Below are 22,500 nucleotides of genomic sequence, written 5' to 3'. Positions count from 1 at the left end.
ATGTATCCCACAATCCTCTGCTCCTGATGGGATGTGCCCACGTGTACCTGCAGAGAGAGAGAGAGAGCGAGAGAGAGCGTAAAAGCTGTCAAACTGGACTAGTCTGTTCCCATCAACACCATCATTATCCACAGGATTTACTGGTATATGTATTATAGTCAAAATGGCTACCACATTACAAATATAATCTTGAGTTTAGAGTCTAGAGCTTAAACAAAGTTTGGAGTTTTGAGTAACTCAAATGGATGAGGACATAAAAAATCAAATGTACCAAAAGGTTTGTTCAGTACCAGTAAGTCTGCCTGTTTGTGTGTGTGTAAACATATGAATGTGTGTCATTGCATGTATGTTTGTGTGGTGTGTGTGTGTGTGTGTGTGTGTGTGTGTGTGTGTGTGTGTGTGTGTGTGTGTGTATACATGTGTATATGTGCGAGTGTGTGTCTTATGTGCATGAACGCACTGTGTACTGATGACCATAATGTACACTAAGAGACAATGACTACTGATTAACGAGATGAAGCATAACCATACCCGTGACTTGTGCATTCAGTTCGTCTCTACATGAATAAGAGCCAGACACAACAATGCTGACAAATATTTAATTTCACTTAATTAGTCTTTTCAGAGAAGTGAGTTGCCCTAGTTGAATCCGAGTTGCCACTGGTAGAAAACACAACTACCTCGTGTTAAAGGATAAGGTACAGAAGGGCTTCACTTATACATCATGCTGACACAGAATGCAAGACATGTTTAAAACTGTGGATGCCACTGGAGATGGCACTGATTACGAGATGGCGGTGGAGGCATTGAATGCTCAAAGCAAACCTACCAACTATTGCAGAACAAGGCCAAGACAGTTCGGCAGTTTGATACCAGACTACGGCCAGACAACCCAAAGACTGAGACTGTGACTGGTAACCAGGTTAGACCTGCAGTTCTGAGTATGTATGGAGGACAATGCTAGAGGAAGGCATAGGGCTAACACGACTCTTGAAATAGCGAAACAACATGAGAGAGTTGAACTTCAGCTGTCTGCCCTGCGTCTGCACAAAGAATAAACTGAAAAGAAGAACCGTGAATTGTTGTGTAAGAAAAGAGAACGCAAACGCAGCGGACAAAGACACCAGTTAAAGAAAGGGATGAAGTATGTTTCAGAAGTGGTGGTGCAGATAGTTCTGCAACGTTATGTACAGCCAGAGGTAAAGAATGCTGGAACTGCGAAGAGCAAAATCAATCCGCTCGAATGTGTGAAGTCACCTGGGGAACATGCAGACTAGGTTTTGTCCTGAGAGAAATGACATACATGAGTGAAAGAAGCTGCTTGTAGGGGAGTTAGTTGAAACATGTTAACTGACTCAGGGGTCGTAGCAGACGGTGGGTGATGCTGAAAGCCAAAGAGAGAAAAGGTCACTCAGAAAAAAAAAAACCCATAGGAGGCGTTGCATCTGCGCTTCTGGGGATCCTCTCCCAGTCGATGTGACAAGAACCTCTGCTAGGTAGAGATACTGCTGTGGAGCTGGGTAAAAGATGGACAGACACCGCCACAGTGAGAGATGTGAGGACCCAAGGTCAGCGTCCAAAAGAACATAAAACCAACAGATTATTTTACACCTGGAAAAGAACCTAACCCCATCTGATTATCTGACACATAGAAAAGAACATAACCCCAGCACATTATCGTACACATAGAAAAGAACATAACCCCAGCAGATCATCTTACACACAGATAAGAGCATAGCCCCAGTAGCACCACAGTTAAAACAGCCTCCATTTCACCCCAGAGAGACATTTGAAAATAAGATCAAAGAGCTACTTGATCTAGACATCATAGAGCCAGGAATCGATGCCACTCCATGGGTGAATCCAGCGGTGGTAATGCCCAATCCTAGCAAAGGCACCAGACTGTGTGTGGATAAGATCACCAAGGGGAGGTACCCAATAGCACTGTGCAGGAATTGTTAGGTTGTCTGCAGCGAGAACTCAAATGGTATAACCATCACCTGGATTTAATGCCTGATCTGAGAAACATCAAACATTATCAATGCAGAATGGCATATACAGATATAAGAGTCACGATTGGCCCCGCTTAGCATCCTATCGTCATGGTTACCCTGTCTCGTGTCTTTATTTTGTTTTGCTTCCTTGTTCTTCTGCCCCTTGTTTGAGTTTCCCCACCTTTCATTTGTATAACCTGTGTCTTGTTAATCCACATTAGTACGTGTATTTAAAGCCTGTGCTTGTTCAGGCTTGTGGCTGGTCATGGTGATTGCACGCCTCTATCACATTTGTGCTGCCTTTTGTTATCCTGTTGCATTTATGTCTGCTGTTCTTAGTTGGATGAACTAAGCCCTGCCGTGTTTGATCTACCTGTAGTATTTGTTTTGACCTGATTTTAGCCTGTTTATTTCATTGTTCTCTTCTCTGTTATGTCTGGGGTCGTTACGTGACCCCAGACCGTGAATAAGACCCTGGATTTGCCCATAATAAATCTCGTTCTTCTCAGCCAACGCATCTGCCTCGTAATCGCTCCACGTTAACACCAACATGAAATCACAGCAGCAACTGAAGCAGAGACGCAGACAGATACGTCACGTGCTGCCGTGGTCATCATACCCGTCACCAGACCTAACGTACCTGCCGTAAGGGCCATGGCCAGACCTAGCTATAGATTTATGGGTACACTTCAAAAAGGTCATTTCACACTTGCATATTATTACAGTCATTATTATGAATATGATGTCCTGAATTTCCCCACAGCTGCCAAAGAGACTGATGGTTTGGTGGAGATTTTCAGTAGATATAGACAGACTCTGATAACATTTTCTCTCAGTTTCTGTCATTCTGCCAAGAGACTGGTATCCAGCATTTAAAGACTACACCACAGTGGGCCCGAGAGAACAGGGAGGTTGAGCTACAAAATTCATCCCTGCTAAAACGTGTCCCTGTTAGCATGCACTAGTGGAAGGGCTGGACCTTGGAAGGTACGTTACTGTGTTTGGAGGTGTTGGCCATGGTACAACGGGTAAAAACCCAGCTGATCTGCTCTTTCTGAAAAACATGAGAGTAAAAGTACCTGAGTTACACACCACACAACAAAATAAGGAAGTACTAGATCATGACAGTGAACAACAAGGTAGACGAACAACACAAGGGCAGACAGTCTCAGGTTGTAGTGGGTGATCAAGTTCTGTTGAAACAGGAAAAGACGGACAAACTTCTAACTGCTTCCAATGCAAAGCCACGCTCAGTAACTGGCCAAAACAGTAACTCAGTCCCCATCAGCAGCACAGTGCTGCATTTGTTAAGAAATTCATTAGTGGAAATGAAGACCAAATGCCTGCAGAGTCAACAAAGATGCAGAAACATTTTGTCATTAGACCATCACAAAGAAAACTAGCTAAACCGACTGAATGCCATGACAAATCCACTAGAGGGCGCTCTAACACAAGGAATGAGGCCTCGTTGACGAGCTCAAATTCACGATCATTTTGAAAGACGGGGGAATGTCCAACGAAAGATCCAGGTAGATTAAGTAGTGAGAGGAAAATAAAAGACCCATTGTTTGTTCAAAGTATGTTGTTTTAAAGAATAAAAAAGAAGAAAATAAAGTTAATGGTGAGAAATTTTTTGTTTGTATTATGGACGTGAGATTACTACTGATACAGTATGTTAATATGCACAACACTTGTTATGCAAAGCCAGCAGAACAACACAGATGTTTGGAGTCATAAGGGATAGGTTTGTGTGTGTGTGTGTGTGTGTGTGTGTGTGTGTGTGTGTGTGTGTGTGTGTGTGTGTGTGTGTGTGTGTGTGTGTGTGAGAGAGCGAGAGAGAGAGAGAGAGAGAGAGAGAGAGAGAGAGAGAGAGAGAGAGAGAGAGAGAGAGAGAGAGAGAGTATGCATTTTCCTGCCAAAATACTACTTTCATTTATTTCTGCTAACAAGATGTTTTGGTTTCTGGGGCACTGGCCAAATTGGACCAACTCAAACTTTCTACCTCATTTTTACAATTAATCTTCAAGTGCCTTTTTCTCTCTGTGACTGTTGATATAAGGGGATTTGGCTGCAAAATGTCTGATGTCAGCTGAATCAATGAAGGGTTTTTGTTAAGATATTAGGCAGTGTTAAACAGACTGAGGGGACTGGCTCTCTCCTGTGCTGGACAGACGGAGGCTGTCTAAATCCAGCGGAGCCACAAAGGATTCCAAGTCAAAGCTTTGCCTTTGGAAAAGGTCACCTGGAGCGGCCTGTAAAGGTATAGACATGACAGCTCCTTTTCTCCCGTACTGAAGGTCACGCGTGAGAACATGCAAGCGCAAAACGTGACAGCGCGGCTGTGGCATGTGCTCACAGACAGAAAGACTGATGTCCGACCTACGGGGTCTCTAGGTAATGATGTAAAATGCACATGGGAACGCCTACTAATTGTGCTCTATGATACTATGACCCACCGGACCATTCTAACGGCATGTAATTTCCCAATTTTGGAATCGATAACATAGAAAGCTGATGCCATCAGATTCATTTAGCAATCTCTGATGCATGGTTTTATGAGACTGAGAAATTTCCACACTATACCTCTAAATGCTCAAGCTTCTGTAAATCAGACCGAATATGTAACCACTTCCAATCACTTCCCATATTTCCTACCATTTTTATTCCAGTCCTCCTATGCATTTCACGAATCTCGCTTAAATATATTTGACATGACAGAGAAAGGCGCAGTTCACATTTGTCCCTGTAGATGGCACATAAATTGGTCATTCAAGCTTGTTTGCCAGTTTCTGAAACTGCTCAGGCAGAAGCAGTGGTAAGGCACAGCTGTATACAGATGAACAACTCTGGGAGGGCAGAGATGTTCCCTCACCTTCCTTAATGTTCCTTAACGTTAACCTTCTGCACTACTACTGTGTAAGAGACAGGAGGGTCCTGCTTGGATATAAACCTGCGTATGATGGTCTAGGAACGCAGGTCTTTACATTTGTCCTTCCTGATCAGAGCTCTGAGCTGCAAACAGAATCAGCACTGCAGAAGCCAGCACCCCAAGCCCTGCCCCCGGCCCCGCCTCCCCAACTCCAGCAAGGCCTCCCTGGAAAAGCACAGGCAGCTCTTATCTGCCCTGCCCCGGCTAAATAGCGGGGGGACATCCCGAAACAGGCCACACCCAGCCGCGCCGAGAAGGCAGCAGCAGCTGCGGAGCTCTGTTGGAAATCCGCATTCCCAAGAGAAGGTTTCATCTGTGATAGCCAACTGCCCCTCTGAGTTAAATCTTTTTGTATTAAATGTGAGAGAAGTCAAACACAAAGGCGTTAGTATGCGGGAACCTCAAAATCCCGCGTGGCCTAGTTTATGACACTGTCACTGCTAAACGAAACTGAACCAAACCACCATGACTTGTGTGACGCAGTCATCCTCTGACGCTGTATGTTGTCATGTGACTATGAATGGCATATTCAGTAAAAGGTGCGACACAGCAGGGCTGCAGGGTGTGATGTCATAATGGCCTGAGTCTCCATCATCAGCTTCATCATCTTTTCTGCCTCTTCCTCGTCCGTCATGGGTGGCCTGTCAGACTGTCGACTCACACGTTCCCTGAAGCTCTTACCAAAAGCCCAGAGAACAGCTTGTCCACTCCACCCCCTGACTTCTAGGAGAAACTCCACCCCCTTCTGGGATAAACTCCACCCCCTTACTTCTGGGAGAAACTCCACCCCCTTCTGGGGGAAACTCCACCCCTTCTCTCTTTTTTCTCTTTCTTCCTCATCTTCCCCCTTTCTGTGAATCCTTTTATCTCTTTCTCTCTCTTTCTGTATCTTTGCCTGTATGTGTCTGTGTGTCCTTGAGAATAAATATTTTAAACACTTATTCATGGTTGAGTGGATGTGTGTACTGGGAGACTAATAACAGACAGGAATGTGTGTGTGTGTGTGTGTGTGTGTGTGTGTGTGTGTGTGTGTGTGTGTGTGTGTGTGTGTGTGTGTGTGTGTGTGTGTGTGATTATGTGTGTGTGTGTGTGTGTATGTAGGCATGTGTGTGCATATATGAAAGATATTTCTCTAAGTTTAGGAGTGTGTGGGATGTCTTCATGTTTGGTTATGTGCAAGTGAGAGGCTGAATTGTGTGTATTGTGTGTGGGGGGGAGAGTGTGTGTGTGTATGTGTTTCTTTGCATGCACATATGAAACAGAATAGCAAAATGTTACTTGGGTTCAAAAGCATGTGTCTTTATGTTCAGATGTTTCTAATGAGAGACTACACAAAAGCAGTGTGTGTGCACGCACAGGTTTGTCTCTGGACTTACTGAACTGGTTGACACACACACACACACACACACACACACACACACACACACACACACACACACACACACAGAGAGAGTCTAGCCTTCTAATATAGCTCTCCCCTGACTCCTTAGAGCCACAGTAAGTAAATGACTGGAGATGAGCCGAGGCTCTGCTGGAGGGGATGATGACACAGTGATTTACATCTGCCAAGCTAAAGAGAACTGATCAGGATCTCACTGTGCACCAAACACCACACTAAAACAAACACCCCATTCTCATCAAACACCACACTAAAACAAACACCCCTCTATCACCAAACACCACACTAAAAACCCCTCTATCACTAAATATCTAAATATCAGCAAACACCACAATAAAACAAATACCCCACTATCACAAACACCTAATTAAAACCAAACACATCACTAAACATCAAAAACAAATGCCTCAATAAACATGTTCAATAAAAATGTGTGAATGATGATGTTTAAGAATCATGCCAGAATCATGTACACACACATACACAAACACACAGGATTAAAGCAAATGGTTCAATGTTAATAGCAAACAGAGACAAAACCAGAAATATAAGAGCACAAACACACAGCAATCAAACAGAAAAGAAATACTCACATAGACAAATACTCGCATCCTCTTACACCAGCACACACTCATATAACCCAGCAGAGACATGTGCAAATACAGCACCAGACACACACACACACACACCATGCACAAACATCCATTACACCCAAACAAGAGTAATCCTAGTCCCACTGCGTGTACACAAAGCTTTTAAACAATAATAAGAGAGAAGTGTTTGGTGAGGAAGGCTTTAATTAGTGAGTTCTCTCCTAAGGGGGAAACTGTTTTAATTAATATTTTCACTCTGTACACATCCCTCCATTACTTCTTTCTTTCATCTCTCCATCCCTCCCCCCCACATCCCTCTCTCTTCCTCTCTTCTCCTGTCACCTTCATCTTCCTCCCAGCTCGGCCTCTTCCATCCTCCTTAAGGGCCAGAAAATGACAGCTGTGTGGAGGGGGTCATGTGGAACAGACTGACAGGCAGAAAGAGAGAGAGAGAGAGAGAGACAGAGAGACAGACAGAGAGAGAGAGACAGAGAGACAGACAGAGAGAGACAGAGCAAGAGAGATGAGGGAGAGAGAGAGAGAGAGTGACAGACACAGCAAAAGGGATTTGTATTTGTCCTGTTCTGTATTTATTATTGTTTATTTAATGTTTATTTAATGACATTTTTGCACTATATTGGACTGTCTGCACTTGTGTAGCATGTTGTCTGTTGCACTGTTGTTTTTGTGTTGCACCGTGGTCCTGGAGGAACATTGTCTCGTTTTTGTTGTGTACTTGTATATAGCCGAAATGACAATAAAACCTCTTTGATCTTTGAACTTTGAACTTTGAGAGAGAGAGAGTGACAGACACAGCAAGAAGGATGAGAGAGAGAGAGAGAGAGAGAGAGAGAGAGAGAGAGAGAGAGAGAGAAACAGACAGACAGAGAGAGACACAGCAAGAGGGATGAGCGAGAGAGAGCGAGAGAGAGAGAGAGAGAGACAGAGAGAGAGAGAGAGACAGAGAGAGAGACAGGGAGAGAGAGACCAAGCGTTTTCAACTTTCTAAAGATTACTCTTAATGAGTGCTGATCTAATGAGACTCTCTTTACCACTGAATCACTGCATCATTTCTGATTGAGGTCCGGTTTCAGATTATACTGAGACCAGTACGGCATTAGGGACAGAAATCTGTCAGAAAACAGAAAATGACGCAGATGACTTGTTGCCATTTTTATCAGGTGTTTTGTTTTATACATGCACAGTATTCTTAGTATACTTGTGTTATTATGTATCATAGAGATTTTTCCCAGTGCTTGGAGCAAGGCTGCAGACAGAGACCTGCCAATCAGCAAGAAACTGCAGCCCTGACAAACTTCACTGCAGGGATGTGTGTGTGTGGGGGGGGGGGGGGATGAAGCGGGTGTACTGTACACACACACACACACACACTCATATATATATATATATATATATAATTCCAGGTAACTGCAGTGTGCTGTAGTAAGCGACATAGAGAGATTCAAAATTGCAGTGAAGTATATAAAGTTTCCAGAGAAACAGGACGTTTCAGACAGAAGTCCTTCATCAGCTGTGCAAGCAATGTGAGTTCCACCTCCTACTAATTCAGAAGCACATTGCTTGCACAGCTGATGAAGGACCTCAGTCTGAAATGTCCTGTTTCTCTGGAAACTTTATATACTTCACTACTCTCTCTCTCTCTCTCTCTCTCTCTCTCTCTCTCTCTCTCTCTCTCTATCGCTCTCTCTCTCTCTCTCTCTCTCTCTCTCTATCGCTCTCTCTCTCTCTCTCTCTCTCTCTCTCTCTCTCTCTCTCTCTCTCTCTCTCTCTCTATGTGTATATATATATACACACAAACCCATAATCTGACCTAAACCCATATTAAATCGACCTTTTTAGTACTCTTAATCACTGTACCATTTTCACAGTGAGAATGGATGCATATGTGCCTCAGCCATACCAAAAACCATGCATTTGCCCTGCTATATTAACACACACACACACACACACACACACACACACACACACACACACACACACACACACACACACACATTCAGTATTTAGCAGGACTGTCTGGGAGTGACAGCTGGGTTGGATGTGGGCCAAAGACCACACTGGCAATCCAGTAATTAATATGACCCAACATCTCTCTCTCTCTCTCTCTCTCTCTCTCTCTCTCTCTCTTTCTCTCTCTCTCTCTCTCTCTTTCTCTCTCTTTCTCTCACACACGTGTATGCACATACTTATGACACTTAAAATAATAAGTGTCAAATCTTACATAATTTAAATGAAACAAATTGTTCATATCTACAGTAGAACTGCTAACAAACTCTGGCCCACCTAGAGGGCAGTAGCCTAAGAGCTGTCGTGTGTACAGAGCACACCATGCATGCAAGCCTTCATCTAAATTCTACATGAAATGCCACATGAACAGCTCCTCTCCAAGGAAACCAGCACAGCAGCCAGCAGGAATGTCGCAATAAAGAGGAACAAGTCTGGGGAAAAGGTGCATGAGTCTCTTTGGAAATTATGGACCACACTTCAAAATGACCCTCCAGGCTACAAAGCCACGGTTATCAATTATTCAGCATGTGTACACACACAGCACTTATCCCTGGAGCTGGATCTGACCGTTCCCTGTACTGTGCCAGCTTACTGATGAACGAGCTGTTTGTATGATTATATAAACGCTCCTAACATTTAAGAATGTAAGTCATTGTTGCAACAGAATAAATATCATTGTGACATCAGAATTGGAATTTTAGACAATTGGAACCGGTGCAGGACTCAAATAGTTCAAAGACTCACAAATGGTACTGGTTCAACTAAAGAGAACAGAACTCATAATAAGGTCCAAAACCAAATAAGGGTGAAAGAAAAACCGACAGAACAATCAATGCCAGTAAACCCTGTTCAATTCAGAGTGGAAGAGATTAACTTTAAAATTGTGCTTTGTCACATTAACCCACCATTCGCATAGGTTTGTAAGAGCTTTAAATGAGAAAGGCAAGAAATCAAGCACAGCTGCCACCATCTTACACAGCAACACACAGACAGACCGACCACTGGACAACCTATCAGAACTACAGACATCACAGGGGAGACCACTGTAAAGACCTGCCACTGGACAACCTATCAGAACTACAGACATCACAGGGGAGACCACTGTAAAGACCTGCCACTGGACAACCTATCAGAATTACAGTCATCACAGGGGAGACCACTGTAAAGACCTGCCACTGGACAACCTATCAGAACTACAGACATCACAGGGGAGACCACTGTAAAGACCTGCCACTGGACAACCTATCAGAACTACAGACATCACAGGGGAGACCACTGTAAAGACCTGCCACTGGACAACCTATCAGAACTACAGACATCACAGGGGAGACCACTGTAAAGACCTGCCACTGGACAACCTATCAGAATTACAGTCATCACAGGGGAGACCACTGTAAAGACCTACCACTGGACAACCTATCAGAACTACAGACATCACAGGGGAGAACACTGTAAAGACCTACCACTGGACGACCTATCAGAACTACAGACATCACAGGGGAGACCACTGTAAAGACCTACCACTGGACAACCTATCAGAACTACAGACATCACAGGGGAGAACACTGTAAAGACCTACCACTGGACGACCTATCAGAAGTACAAACATCACAGGGGAGAACACTGTAAAGACCTCCCACTTAATGACCTATCAGAACTACAGACATCACAGGGGAGACCACTGTAAAGACCTACCACTGGACGACCTATCAGAACTACGGACATCACAGGGGAGACCACTGTAAAGACCTACCACTGGACGACCTATCAGAACTACGGACATCACAGAGGAGAACACTGTAAAGACCTACAACTTGATGATCTATCAGAACTACAGACATCACAGGGGAGACCACTGTAAAGACCTACCACTGGACAACCCATCAGAAGTATTTTCATCTTAGCAGAACTCCATTTTACATGAACCACTGGATCACTGATCATTTACTTAATCATCCTTCTAAACAAACAAACATATTTGGTGGTGAAAGAGAGCAAATCAGGTCAAAAGTCATACCTCAAATAAATGACTAACTTAAACATAAACAAAAATATCTTGTATAATAACCTGAGGACATCTGTATATGGTCCAACTCCAGCAGACACACTTCAAAAATCTCTTTCCTCCAAATTCCAGTCTTAATTTTCAGTTATTATTCTTAAGGTATTCAGTATTCAGTATGAATTGTTCAAAAACAACATGGAAACTAATATGAAAGCCATTTAGTAACGTATGGGGGCGGCCATGGTCCCTGGGAAGAGATGCTGTATTGGGGACGTGTGGGTGAGGTTAGGACAATTCTAAGGTCATGTAACCGATGGGGGCACTAAAACATTTTTACATTAGGTTTTTTTCACTGGGGCCCAATGTGATATCAAGGGGCCAACAGTTGTGAGTGGTGCCACTGTTCCCGGGAGAGGGTGGGGTTAAGGCTACTTACCTTGGCATAGAGCGCCCCCTTGGCTGCGAGTGCATCCTCGCCGCGTCCGTTGGGGTAGCACTCATAGTGCGCATCCAGGATGGGGTAGCGGCTGGCCAGGAGCAAGCCGCTGTTGAGGAACCTGAACGGAGAGCAGCAGGCCCTCCAGCCGCAATCGCCCACATCGCTCAGCACGTATGGGAAGTAGCGATGCAGCTGCCCGCACAACCGCTCTGACGCACGCTGGTCGAACACTTCCTGCAGGCACAGGAAGTCCAGGTTGGCAGGGAAGAAGGCGGAGATCTCATGGTCAAAGCCGTCATCGCCGTGGCGGCGCTTGCGGCCAGCGGTCCTCTTGAAGACGGACGTGCGGTGCTGCGAGAGCGTGTTGTTGGACGAGATGACGGCATCAGCCCCGGACGCGCTGTGGGGGCGGGTCAGGGATTCGCGGGAGGGGGCACGGCTATGCAAGCTGCCCGTGTCCCCATCACCTGGGCAATGGTTCCGGCCTTCAGAGTCATCCGGCTCCGGCTCTGGGGAGGTGATGCTGATCTGGACCCCAGATGGGTGAAGGGGGCAATCGTCTGAGCTTGGAGCAGCTGTGGAATGAACCGGACACTCGGCAGAAACCTGCGGGTCAGTTGGCCGGTGCACTGGGCAGTCTGCAGCCGGCTCCTCCCCATTGGGGTGCAGCGGGCACTCGGGAATGCTCTGGTCGCTGTGCACGGGGCAGTCTGCACTCATTCCTCCGGACGGATGCGCAGGGCACTCACCTACGGGATCAGTGTCGGCCTCACTGCCTGCAGACGGCTCGGGTCGTTGGTCGACCGAGGACGTGCGTCGGAAGCCCTGCGCGGCCAGGCTGCAGAAGGACGCGGCACTGACTGACGTGTTGGTGGGCGAATCAATGTAGATCTTGATCTGCGGCCGGCTGGCACCATTGCGGATCCGTTTGCCCACCTCCCGTGCCCGCCGCTGAGTGTCCGCCAGGTTGTTGAAGCGCGCCAGCGAGTCCGGCAGCAGGCACACGTTGGCACTGCCAAAGCAGAAGCTGCGACCCTGCGGACGCCACTCTCCCGGCCCCGCCCCCCCGCCTTGCTCCACCCGGTGCACGTCAGGCTTGCGGTGCGAGTAGATGTATGGGTTCCGGGAGGCCTGGAGTGGTGCCCACACTAGGAAGCCCAGAAGGGCAAAGGGGAGGGATGCCAGCAGCAGTACCAGGTAGAGCGGCGTGGAGATCAGCATGCCCAGGGCCAGGAAGGAGCAGGGGTCCTGGGAACGCCGACGCTTCTCCAGAGAGGTGGCCACACAGGACGACAGGAGCCTGTCCAACATCCAATAACAAGGGAACACCAAGGCCCAGGAGAAGTTGCTCAGGAAGCAGAGAAAGGCACTGGGGTAGGGGGAGGTGTGAAGAACCATGGCCACTTCGCAGTTTGGCCAGAGAGTCTACTCAGAATGGGGAAAAGGGTGAAAAAAATCAATGTTAAAAATGACTAGAAAACTAAGCCTCACCAATTATGAGGAGCACAAGGGTCTACATGGTTCCGTTGCTGCAGCCTACAGGTGCAGAGATGTCTCTCTCTGGGTTCTGGGTTCGAGGTCCACCCTTCTTCTCTCCCCAGCGAGGCTCCCTACTGGAGGGCTGTGGTGCTACAGTCTTCCGGAGAATCTGAGCATCATGGCAGCACAGAGCCTTCCAAACCTCATGATATTCTAGACTTGTTAGTGGCAGGGGTGTTTCAAAAAGCCAATGGCAGCATCATAATCATCGTTATCATCGACATCTTCGTCGTCATCATCATCGTCATCATCACTGTTGTCATCTTCTTGGTCATTATTACAGAACCTGCAGGAGAGAGCGATACAGCTGAAACTACCAATGACATCATCATCATCGTCATCGTCAGTGTTGACAGTGAAAAAAGAGGAAGAAATGAAACAAATGAAACTAGTAGAGTCTCAGACGCGCTTGAAATCTCGATGAATAATGATAAACAATATATCATCAAATAATATTAGATTTTGGCCATATGCTGCAAAGTTAATACTAACATCGAATGTTTACAGATCTTCGTGTGTGACCAGCATTTTTTCAGAAAACCCTCTTGTATTGTTTAGATAATTATGAATGTGTTCAGAAATGGATTAAATTTATTTGACCAGAAGTGCCCATGACGTACAGTAATGAGTATATTACATTTCCTGTTTTGCTATGTGCTTTATTTTTTCCTTCCAAAGTCTTCCAGATAATTCCTGATGTTATATTTAACAAAAACATGAGTAAGAGAACCTGCTCCTGGAGATCTACCACCATGGGGGTTTTATTTCCAACCCTGCTCCTGGAGATCCACCACCCTGGGCAGTATATTTCCAACCCTGCTCCTGGAGATCTACGCCTAAAGTTCAGATCAAGTCATTTTCTGACATTCATGAAGGCTGTAATTCTGTGTTTAGCGATGTTTAGAGACCAACTCACAGGTGAGCAGATCCTGAGGAGAAGACCGCAGTTGCAGGGAGGCTGACGTCCATCATAGCCTAGCCATTCTCCTATTCTACCACATCTACTAAACCTGCTAACGAACTGACAGGTTGAATCGAGGACCTGCCCATCCAGGGCTGGAACTACACACTATGGATAAACTCCTGTAAGAGCAGTACTGGAGCGCTACTGCCAAACAGAGCTCCAGCAGACCTGCTTCAGTCTCTCCTGAAGACCCTGGCTACCTGGATCAGGTGGGGTGGGTTGCAGAGCGAGGTAGACCCTGAAGGTGGTCCAAAGTAGGGCTGCCAGATTCAGAGAAAAATACTATATATAGATTATATTGCCAGGTACTGCAACCATGATATGTTTTGTGAAATATTAAAAACACAGTTACGAGCACTTGATGTGATTAAAGAATAAATTATTATCTGAATTATTTTTATCAGAATTATTTACACATATCGCATTGTGTGAATGCTGTGACTCATCTAAACACCCAGAGACGCTCGTCTGTAGTGTCTGGGATTGGTCCAGATCTTCACAGTACACAAGAAAAATGCTCTGATGTGTTAGAGAGCACATTTGCATATTCCAGCCTTCAGTATTTCAGAGGTCAATATTGTGAAGTTCATTAGCAAGTAATATATTGCATCCATCCATCCAACCATCCATCCATCCATCCATCTATCCATCCATCCGTGAACCCTCCAGCCATCTCAATCTAAGGACTAAGGGAACTGGGGACAGATGTAAGGATGGAAAGATGTAAGTAGAGCAGACAGAAAGAGATACACTTCATGTGGTTTTGCTAGAATAACACTTTACACCCACATGCGTTTACACACACGTATACACAGAACACAACACACTGCCAGCCTTTTTCTTATTCTTAGTCCATCCAGAAGAGAATGTATTGGACAATGGTGGACACACACACACACACACACACACACACACACACACACACACAGAAATAAATACGCATGCACACAGGCAGACACACATACACATACTGTGCCAAGCAAAATTCTTAAGTACCCAAGAGAACAGTGTTTCAAACTACGTATCAGAGCTGTATGTATTTATTTGGTTAAACAAAAAAGTGCTAACACTTGTTCTCCAGACTGATCTTACACGTCTCACTGATCCTTCAAAGCAACGGCTATGCTGAGGGCGGAGCTCCGCTCTGTTCTGCTCTATAATTGGACACATGTGGGCCTTAACTGTGATCCAGGGGGTTTGAAGTCATTACCATGAGAGTCAAAAGGGCACTGTTCTCAGAACAGCGCAGCAGGACACTAAAGCTGTACTTTCAAATGAAAAACAAACAAGCGATTCTTGTAACTCTGTTTTTTGGGGGCTTTTTTGCATTAGTGTTTTATAGTAATGTTTACTTAAGTGCATTATAGTGTTTTATAAACATTTACAGCCCAAAAAAAGATCACACAATTGCTTCAGTGCATAAGACCTTGCACAGTACTGCATATATTCACTCACGCAATACACACCCAGTGACTATGAACAATCTACCTGTTTGGAGTTTAGAGTCTTAAAGCAGTCCTCTGCTACTTCCTCACACACACACACACACACACACACACACACACACACACATGCACACACACACACACACATACACACACACACACACACGCACGCACACACGCACACACACACATAAGATGAATAATGTGATTTGGAAGTGCTTTACCCCTCATAGCTGTGTAAGCTGTTGTGGTGTGCTGTCCAGGCTGTGGAGCAGAGCTGCTGTATAGGGAGGTGCTGCTAATTTGGAGTACCCACACAGGGCAGGGAGCAGAGGGAGGAGTGCTGTCTTTGAGTCCTCCTAAAAGACTGAGCGGGGTAAGTACAGGAACAGGAAGATGAAACGCTGCATGGAGGTTTTGCAGCTGTGCGGACAGCCCACACACACACACACACACACACACACACACACATACATACACACACACACACACACACACACGCACACACACACACACACACACACACACACACACACATACATACACACACACACACACACACACACACACACACACACACACACACATACATACACACACACACACACACACACACACACACACACACAGGGGATTGTGTGATGTAGAGCATACTTCCTGTTTACATACTGCACACCAGCATCCAGGTCACAAACACAAACACATGTTAACCTACACGCACACACACACACAAACACACACACACACACAGGAAGCACAGAAAGTGATGTATGAACTTTAATTCACTGCTACTCTCGTTTCATATTGTTTAAATGCAAGGCTCCTTGTCCAGCAACGTACATTGATAAAAGCTGAAGTGCTTTTTTATGTGCCTGTGTGTGCATGCCTCTGCCATTGTGTGTGTGTGTGTGTGTGTGTGTGTGCAGGTGTGTGTGTGTGTGTGTGTGTGTGTGTGTGTGTGTGTGTGTGTGTGTGTGTGTGTGTGTGTGTGTGTGTGTGTGCGGAAAGCTTGAACTATTGCACGTAGTAGAGTCCTCCTTCCTCTCAGTTCACGCTCCTCTTCTTCCACCCTCTTCACCCCTCCACCTCCTCACTCCTCCACCCTCCTCACTCCTCACTCCTCCACCCTCTTCACCCCTCCACCTCCTCACTCCTCCACCCTCCTCACTCCTCACTCCTCTACCCTCTTCACCCCTCCACCTCCTCACTCCTCCACCCTCCTCACTCCTCACTCCTCCACCCTCTTCACTCCTCCACCTCTTCACTCTTCCACCTCCACCTCGTCACTCCTCCGTGCTCTGGCCACATTACAGACTGTTCCAGATCAGACTAATCCTAAATCAGTCAGGGACATTTAATACAGTCGCTTCCCCTCTGAAAAGAAAACTGAATGGTGGATACACACACACATACACACACACACACACACACACAAACACAAAACACACACACACACAAAACACACACACACACACACACACACACATACATACACACACAAAACACACACACAAAACACACACACACACACAAAACACACACACACACAAAACACACATACAAAACACACACGCATACACAAAACACACACACACACAGGGAAATAGGGAGAAATGTGCTCTGAATACAATTACTTTCTTTCACTTTCTTTATTAATCATAACTATAAGGTATTAAATGATCTTTGCCTTTTTACTGTGTTTTTACTAGACTGTGTAACGGCACTCAGGAGAGGGTTGGGGGAGAGAGCACTATCGGACTAATGGTGATTAAACTTAAGGATTATGAGGTGTGCATGTGTTTGTGTTTTTATGTATGTGTAATGTTTGCTTTCCTGTGTGAACTGTGTGTGTAGTGTGTGTGTGTGTGTTTGTGTTTTTGTGTATCTGTAATGTTTGCTTTCCTGTGTGAACTGTGTGTGTAGTGTATGTGTGTGTTTGTGTTTTTGTGTATGTGTAATGTTTGCTTTCCTGTGTGAACTATGTGTGTAGTGTGTGCATGTGTTTGTGTTTGAGAGAGAGTGAGTGCATGTGCATGCTCGGTGTCATGGTGTGATGCACTGTCTATATATCTGGTGACCATGGTGACTGATGGAGTCTGGCCTGTGCAGGAGTTGTGCGCTTGATTATTAATAGAGTACAATGTGTGTGTGTGTGTGTGTGTGTGTGTGTGTGTGTGTGTGTGTGTGTGTGTGTGAGAGAGAGAGAGAGAGAGAGAGAGGGGGGGGGGGGGGGAGAGAGAGAAATATTTAACTTTAGAGGCCCTCTTTTCAATATGCAGTGCACAGGCAAGACAGGGTACAGTCATGGGAGGTCCATGCCAACAAGGTGGACATGTTTGACTGTAACCCTTGGTGTTACCGTGACCCGGCGTTACCGTAACCCTTGGTGTTACCGTGACCCAGCATTACCGTAACCCTTAGTGTTACCGTGACCCGGCGTTACCGTAACTCTTGGTGTTACCGTGACCCGGCGTTACCGTAACCCTTAGTGTTACCGTGACCCTCCTCCACTCTCTCGCGCTGTCTCTCGCTCTGTCTCGCTCTCTCTCTCGCTCTGTCTCTCGCTCTGTCTCTCGCTCTCTCTCGCTCTGTCTCTCTATCGCTTTAATTTCCTGGTAAAGCTTACTGTGCTGGTATGCTATAAACTCGCGCACGTGTGTGTGTGTGTGTGTGTGTGTGTGTGTGTGTGTGTGTGTGTGTGTGTGTGTATGTGTGTGTGTGTGATAGAGTATATGTGTGATTCTGCCCTGAGTACACTCAAGAGAATTCATTGCTATGGTGACTTTGTTGCATTCTTTTATAAACTGTAATTTTGTTACCATGAACTGGTTATGGTCCCAAGAAATGGTCCCATTTGAAAACACACACACACCCTGCAAATCCATCCTTCTTAGTAAATGTTTCGACACTATGCCTGTGCAAATTTGCTCTCATAATAAAATGTGTAATTTAATTTAATCCAGGTTCAACTGGCATAAAACCACAGATTCATGTCAAACATTTCACTGATATCAATCTGGCTGAGAGTTCACTCCTCCCTCTCTCTCCCTCTCTCTCTCCATCTTTCTCACACACTCTCATTTTGTTTTTCTTTTTCTTTGTGTCTGTGCTTCTCTCTCTCTCTTTTGATCTTTTCGGAATAAGTTCACTATTTATTCATCTAAACCTTGCCTATGAACATTTCTGCCAATTCTTTCCTTTATGATATCGTAGTCAGTTTTGATTTGCACCACTCCTAGGCAGATTTCAGAGAATGTCCTCTGAAAATACGCTAACATTACATTTCTTTGATAAACATATTATGACACTCTGTGGCTTAAAAAGGATGTACTGGTACTTACGGTTTGTGAGTATTAACAGGAAAATATGAGATATAATAGAAAATATATTTTTAAAATGATTAGTTTTAGATATTATGAGACTATAAGTCTTTTGAAAGATCAAAAAGATCAAAACTTTATACTTGTTAATTATAATTACACCCCAGGCTTGTATAAAAATGATGGCAAACGCCTCACAACAAAATACTACTAAAATTATCATTTGATTTCTGCCTGAATTCAAATCAGTTTACATTTACCATATCTTGGTTTGCCATGCAGAAAAAATCCATGCAGAAACTGATCAGTACTGACAGTTCCAGCACTACCTCACTGCAAGGTGCTACAGAACCTGGAATGGTGGTAGCATGGTGAACAGAGCATCTGGCTCTGGTGCACAGGCTCGGACATGTGGTCTACGATGACGAGTATGTCTGAGAACATGGGTGAACCTCGAGTGGTCTGATGCCAACCGATGCCCACTTCCTAAAGGGCATTATGCCATTGGCAGCATTTGTAGTCAATGTGCCCATGACAGATGGCCAGTGCCTGCGAGGGCACAACCAAGCAGTGGTGGGAGGGTTTGATGCCAGCTGATGGCCATGTGGTGAGGGTTCCAGGCACTAACCCCTGCCCCTGTACCTGCACATGGAACAAAGCACCCTCAATCTGGCAACCATGATCCAGCCGCTCCTTTAACATGCCCCTACTCAGGCTGCCTGTTTGTTGATAGTAAATTGCAGGGTCACTGGGTCAGATTCAGGTGTGCCAGTGGTCGCGGTCGAGTGGGGTCTGTGGTACTGCACGCCATCTGTCCGGAACCTGTCTGGGGCCTGTTCGGAGCACCCCCGGGTCCCAGCCCAGTCACTGATGTCTTGTGTGGTGTTCTGTATTGAAGGTTTCTCCAGAAAGATCTGGCTTTGAAAAATGTTCTTTGGAAGTGTGCAGTTTTACTGTTCAATAATAAAGAGTTATGTCTCCCTCTACCACTCTTACAAGAAAACATCAGAAGAGGAGAGGACATTATTAACCTGGGCATTATTAACCAGGGCATTATTAACCAGGACATTATTAACCAGGACATTATTAATCAGGGCATTATTAACTGATTACAAATATGGATGCATTTTAAAATATATGGTGTGTTGTGATTGTATTAATTCTGCTTTGTTTTGCAGCACGGACTGTGCTGAGTAATGATGAGGCACCAATTATCAATCATGTCCTGTATATGATGCTCTGTCACTCAGCCTGGACCATGTGCTGGTAAAGGGCCATTCAGGGTGAATTGTGGGTAAGGTAGATTCTAAAGGTCAAATCAAATGTTAATCAGTCTCTCTCTCTCTCTCTCTCTCTCCTTTCCCTCGCTCTCTCTCTGCTCGCTGTCCTCCTCTCTCTCTCTGGTCTAGATATGAATAACCACGTGCCCATTATCCCAGTGATCACAGTAACCCAGTCAAAGGCTGTGGCCACCTGCCTTCTGAGCAGAAGAAAAGGCTGACCAGTGTAACCACCCACGGACTAAAGCGTGTCCACGTGTGCCTGTGCGTGCGTGCGCACGTGTGACAGCACAGACGAGAGGCAGGACGGAGAGAACATTGCTGTACTTTTTTCTGGCTGAATCAGAGAGAAGTGAGAGGTGGAGAAAAAGGTATGCATATGTACATTCAAAACAACACTGTGTGTGTGTGTGTGTGTGTGTGTGTGTGTGTGTGTGTGTGTGTGTGTGTGTGTGTGTGTAAGAGAAAGAGAGAGAGAGTGTGTGTGTGAGTGTGAGTGTGTGTGTGTGTGTGTGTGTCGAACCTTGTATGGCTGAGACTCCTGTTGCATAAGAATTAGCAGAAATGAGTTTATAGATTTATAGATTATAACAATTTAGAATTACCCAGAATTCTCTTGGGTAGTGCCCCAAATGGGTGTCCCTCATGACTATGACGAGAGTGTTCTAAATATATTTAGATCGTACTGGATCAATGCACACGCACACACACACACACACACACACACACACACACACACACACATACACACACACACACACATATATACATACATACATACATACATCCCAGTTTGAGCACTTGATCCATTTCCCAAACTTTGCCTCACTCAAAATGAAGTGAAACTCTCTCATGCATTCAGAAACGTCAGCATTCAGAGACGTCAGCATTCAGAAACGTCAGCATTCAGAGACTTCAGCATATAGAGACGTCAACATTCAGAAACGTCAGCATTCAGAGACTAAGCTCCTCTAAAATTCCAGGCAAGCAGCCTGATTTTGGTTGTAGTAACTGATGGGCCTACATCTGATCATTCATCTCCTATATAAGACTGTATGTCTTACACACTGCATGAACACTTTGTGAACACTGCCTGAACACTGCCTGAACACTGCATGAACACTGCCTGGACACCGCGTGCCCTGTGGTCACTGTTACGACAACATTACCTTCGTGCACCTGTGACATTTTCATGTGCTTTAATAGGGAGCAGAGAGTCTGTCCTAATCCAGTGTCTGCAGTCACAGCCTTTACACCACACTCTCTGCACCAAAAACCTGCTTTATTAGTGTATTCATGTGATGCTTAAACCCAGAGCCAAGCGTCAAAAAGGCACCTTAAAACTCACAGGACAGTTTTTGGGAACAGTCACTCCTACAGTGCAGAGCACCTCCACAGTGTACTGCAGGTGTCTAAATGCCTAGAGACATTTCAGTGTATTAGATTCACTCAGATCATTAAAATAAATCATTACGTTAATTTAATTAATACACACACCCAACACACTAATTTTTTCTACTGGTTCAACTTTAAAGCTTGTCCCACTTTTATCTCCATGCAAATATAGGTCTGCTTTTAACATCTGCTCTACATTTCTGCAGCCCACAACTTCGCATGTGTTTATATTTGGAAGCGCCAGCTTTAGATACGCACAAAATCATTCAAACTGGAGCAAAGGAAACGTCGTCTGTCAATAGCGGATCAGCGCACAGAGTCTGCGACAGAAGGCCCCAACTCGCTTCTCGTGTCTGTAACACAGGGAAGGTGTGCGGCTACACCTCACATACCAGTCCTGAATCCATCAGCCAGGGCATGCATGCATGCATGCATGCACACACGCACACATACACACACACACACACACCCACGCACAATCTCTGCACACTGCACACTAGTGAGAAGGTACTCTGATCTGTCACACAGGGAAGGTGTGCTGCTACGCCACACATACCAGTCCTGAATCCTTCTGCTGTTGATGCATCTAATTTAGGTCTCCTCTTTGTTGTAGCGACGCCAAGAGATCAGGTTAAATGGCAACCCTGCCAACACTAGGTCCACGTCTTAGTTCTTCTGTTTCCAACCATGTTTATTTTTCTGTGGGAGAAGCATGCGCTGTCACCAGTGGGCGGGGCATGGGTTGGGTGTGCTCTGCCTTCACTGGGTAGGGCATGCGCAGTCATAAGTGGGTGTGGTCTGCCATCAATGGGCAGAGCCTGCTTTGCCAATCAGTGTCTGATCAGTCCCACTGATTTATGTTACAATGAACAGTGTGAATATTATAAGGCAACACAACACTGCAATGTCCAGGCAATCCCCTGGTCCACCTATAGGGGTCACTAGCTAACTGGTTTCCCTTTTTTTCAATTTCCTGATAGTGGGTACAAACAGAGATCTGATTGGAGTGTTTGGGGAGTTCAGGTCCTTTGATGTTACTTTAGGGTTCTAGCTCAACTTGGTTTGCCTCGTTAATTATGGCACGCCCCCTCCAGTCCACGCCTTGATCTCACTGACTGTAACACATGACTCCAATTAACCTCCAATTAGCCTAAAGGTTTACATAACGCA

General features: G+C 45.3%; 1 protein-coding gene across 9 annotated transcripts in view; it reads right to left on the bottom strand.

The window, feature by feature from the left end:
- smpd3 (sphingomyelin phosphodiesterase 3) overlaps positions 1–22,500 on the bottom strand; it is a 40,301-nt gene that overhangs the window by 11,852 nt on the left and 5,949 nt on the right. For 3 of the 9 annotated variants that reach the window (XR_014117504.1, XM_035532322.2, XM_035532324.2), the window contains exons 2-3: positions 11,385–13,212; positions 1–47 (exon numbers count right to left, since the gene is read on the bottom strand). The exon at positions 1–47 is cut by the window's left edge and continues 29 nt beyond it. Coding sequence is in view for 8 of the 9 variants with exons in the window: in XM_035532322.2 (XP_035388215.2) it covers positions 1–47; positions 11,385–12,785 (1,448 nt within the window). In the remaining variant the exon portion in view is untranslated. Of the gene's footprint in view, positions 48–11,384; positions 13,213–13,656; positions 13,818–13,842; positions 15,503–15,559; positions 16,346–21,886; positions 21,994–22,500 lie in introns of those variants that run through there. The other 6 variants (XM_081698795.1, XM_081698798.1, XM_035532325.2 and 3 more) reach the window with 6 other exon arrangements.

Source organism: Electrophorus electricus, chromosome 16 (assembly GCF_041902795.1).
Source record: "Electrophorus electricus isolate QZ-2024a chromosome 16, ASM4190279v1, whole genome shotgun sequence".
Taxonomy (NCBI): domain Eukaryota; kingdom Metazoa; phylum Chordata; class Actinopteri; order Gymnotiformes; family Gymnotidae; genus Electrophorus; species Electrophorus electricus.
This window is presented reverse-complemented; position numbering and strand designations above follow the sequence as displayed.